Here is a 2,007-nt window from a genome sequence, read left to right as displayed (position 1 = left end):
AGAAGGACCTCGGACAATTCAGAGAACAAGGGGGACAAGGTGCTGCTCCCAGGACCCCTCCTGCGGTTTCTGCGCCCCTCCTCCAGCCGAAGCCCCCAGCTCACTGGGGGACCCAGGCTGGCTGGGGGCGGGAGGGAGGGCAGCACCCTGCGACGGCTGGCCCTCAGGGGCTAGTGTCCGCATCCATAGTGGTGGCCCGCTTGGAGTGCCGGATGCCCATGGAGAAGGCCGGGGCCCTGGCCTTGTGCACCGTGACCTGCTCAGGGCTGTGGGTGCCGGGACCCGGCGTCATGTCGCGCAGGCGCGGGGCGCGAGGCCGCCCCAGCATGGTGAAGGCTGGCCGCCGGTGCCTGTAGGCATTGGGGTCTGGGCTGTTGTACTGGCCGGGCCCCGGGATCTCCGTGGGGTTCTGCGGCGGGCGGATTGGGGGGGTGCGGGCGGCCACCGTGTAGCTGGGACTGCTGGGCTTGACGAAAACCTGGGAACCCCAGAGGGAGGGGAGAGTGTACGTGTTGGGGGCGGGGGCCGAAGTGTCCAGCAGTTGCGGGCGGAGGCGGGGGCCCAGCGTGAAAGCTGGGGGTGTCCGCTGGTGCACAGGGGGCACCTTCTCTGGGCTGTAGGTCCCTGGACCAGGCGTCACCTCCAGACCTGTGGGAGGGGACACAAGATGGACACTGCAGGGGTCCTGGCCATCTCCCTCTCCAATCTCTTCTGCCTCCCCCAGATCCTCCCTCCATGCAGAGCCTTCAGCCTGCTCCCAGATCCCCCAGGTCTGCTCCCCCTCCCTCCGGAGACATGCTCAGGGAGGTGGGGTGGTCCTGGGTCCACTTCCAAGCTGGTCTCATAGAAGGCGAGGATGTGGCTGGTCTATGTCTGCCCTCTCAGTGGGAGAGATGCATGCTTGTTTGAGTGGAGGGGGTGTAAATGGATGGATGGATAATGTTGGACGAATGGGTGATTGGATTGGGTGGGTGAACAGATGGATGGGTGAATAATGGATAGATGGATGGATGGAAGGAAGTGAATGGATGAGTGGATGGGTGAATGAATGGATTGGTGGATGGATAGATAGATGGGTGCTTGCATGGGTGCATGGATAGTGGTGGATAGATGGATGGATGAGTTGTTGGATGGGCAGATGGGTGGATGAGTGGGTGGGTGGGTGAGTGGATGACGGCCCAGTGGGTCCGTGAATTGGCAGTGGATTGAATGGATGGAAGGACACATCAAGAGAGCAGTGAGTGGGCAGTGGACGAACAACAGACCAACGGATGGAGAGTGGGTGGATGAGAGAAGGGAACCAGGAAGCCAGCCGGGAGGGAACAGCCTGGAGCCTCTGAAAAGACCCCCGGGAGCCCAGTGCCCCCGACACCAAGAATGTGCCAGCTGCCCAGCGTTCATGGGTCCTCTTTCAGGCTCTCTCAAGCCCTATGGGCACTGGGACTTGGTCAGACACGGGAGTTCTGGAGCTGGAAGACAGCAGGGGGAGGGGGGCACTGAGACCATGACGAGACACTCACCCCGAGACTTGCCCCGGCCCTGCATGGAATAGGCAGGCGTACAGCTCCGGCCAAAGCGCGTGACCTTGGGGTCCAGGAAGTAGATGGGCCCAGGGCTGCTGTCCTCAGGGAGTGCTGGGGAGAGGGTGTCCCGTGAACCCCAGCGCCTCCACCTGGGCTGACATCACTCTCAGAGAGTCCTGAGGACCCTGTCTGTGCTTGTCCAGCCCTCCTGTCCCCTCCAGGCCACACGGTCCAGGCAGCTGCGGAGCTAGCTGTCTGTGGCTGTCTCTCCCCAGCTACAGGCTGGGGGGCTGCTCGGGGCTGGGGCTGTTGGGTTGTGCACCAAGTCAGAGAGGGTCATCACCATGCACTTGCCTAAGGAGGCAAGTCAGTGCTGGAACATGAGAGAGGAGGCTGGGTGTCGAACGGATCACTGAAGATAAGTGGGTGCATAAGAAAATGTGGCGAAGAAAGCTGATGGTGCCCGGCTATCAAAAGATATAGC

The 2,007-nt window shown here is 62.0% G+C and overlaps 1 protein-coding gene across 3 annotated transcripts in view; it reads right to left on the bottom strand.

The window, feature by feature from the left end:
* Positions 1–7: 7 nt before the first annotated feature.
* The window catches only part of ODF3L2 (outer dense fiber of sperm tails 3 like 2), a 7,239-nt gene continuing 5,239 nt past the window's right edge, over positions 8–2,007 (bottom strand). For all 3 annotated transcript variants that reach the window (XM_045300012.1, XM_045300011.1, XM_004717012.2), the window contains 2 exons: positions 1,521–1,634; positions 8–648 (listed from right to left, as the gene is read on the bottom strand). In XM_045300012.1, coding sequence (XP_045155947.1) covers positions 164–648; positions 1,521–1,545 — 510 coding nt within the window. In that variant the 5' untranslated portion in view covers positions 1,546–1,634 and the 3' untranslated portion in view covers positions 8–163. The remainder of the gene's footprint in view (positions 649–1,520; positions 1,635–2,007) is intronic.

Source organism: Echinops telfairi, unplaced genomic scaffold (assembly GCF_000313985.2).
Source record: "Echinops telfairi isolate 266 unplaced genomic scaffold, ASM31398v2 ScPeMD7_7459;HRSCAF=8497, whole genome shotgun sequence".
Taxonomy (NCBI): domain Eukaryota; kingdom Metazoa; phylum Chordata; class Mammalia; order Afrosoricida; family Tenrecidae; genus Echinops; species Echinops telfairi.
The sequence above is the reverse complement of the archived record's forward strand: the minus strand, read 5'-3'. Positions and strand labels throughout refer to the sequence as shown.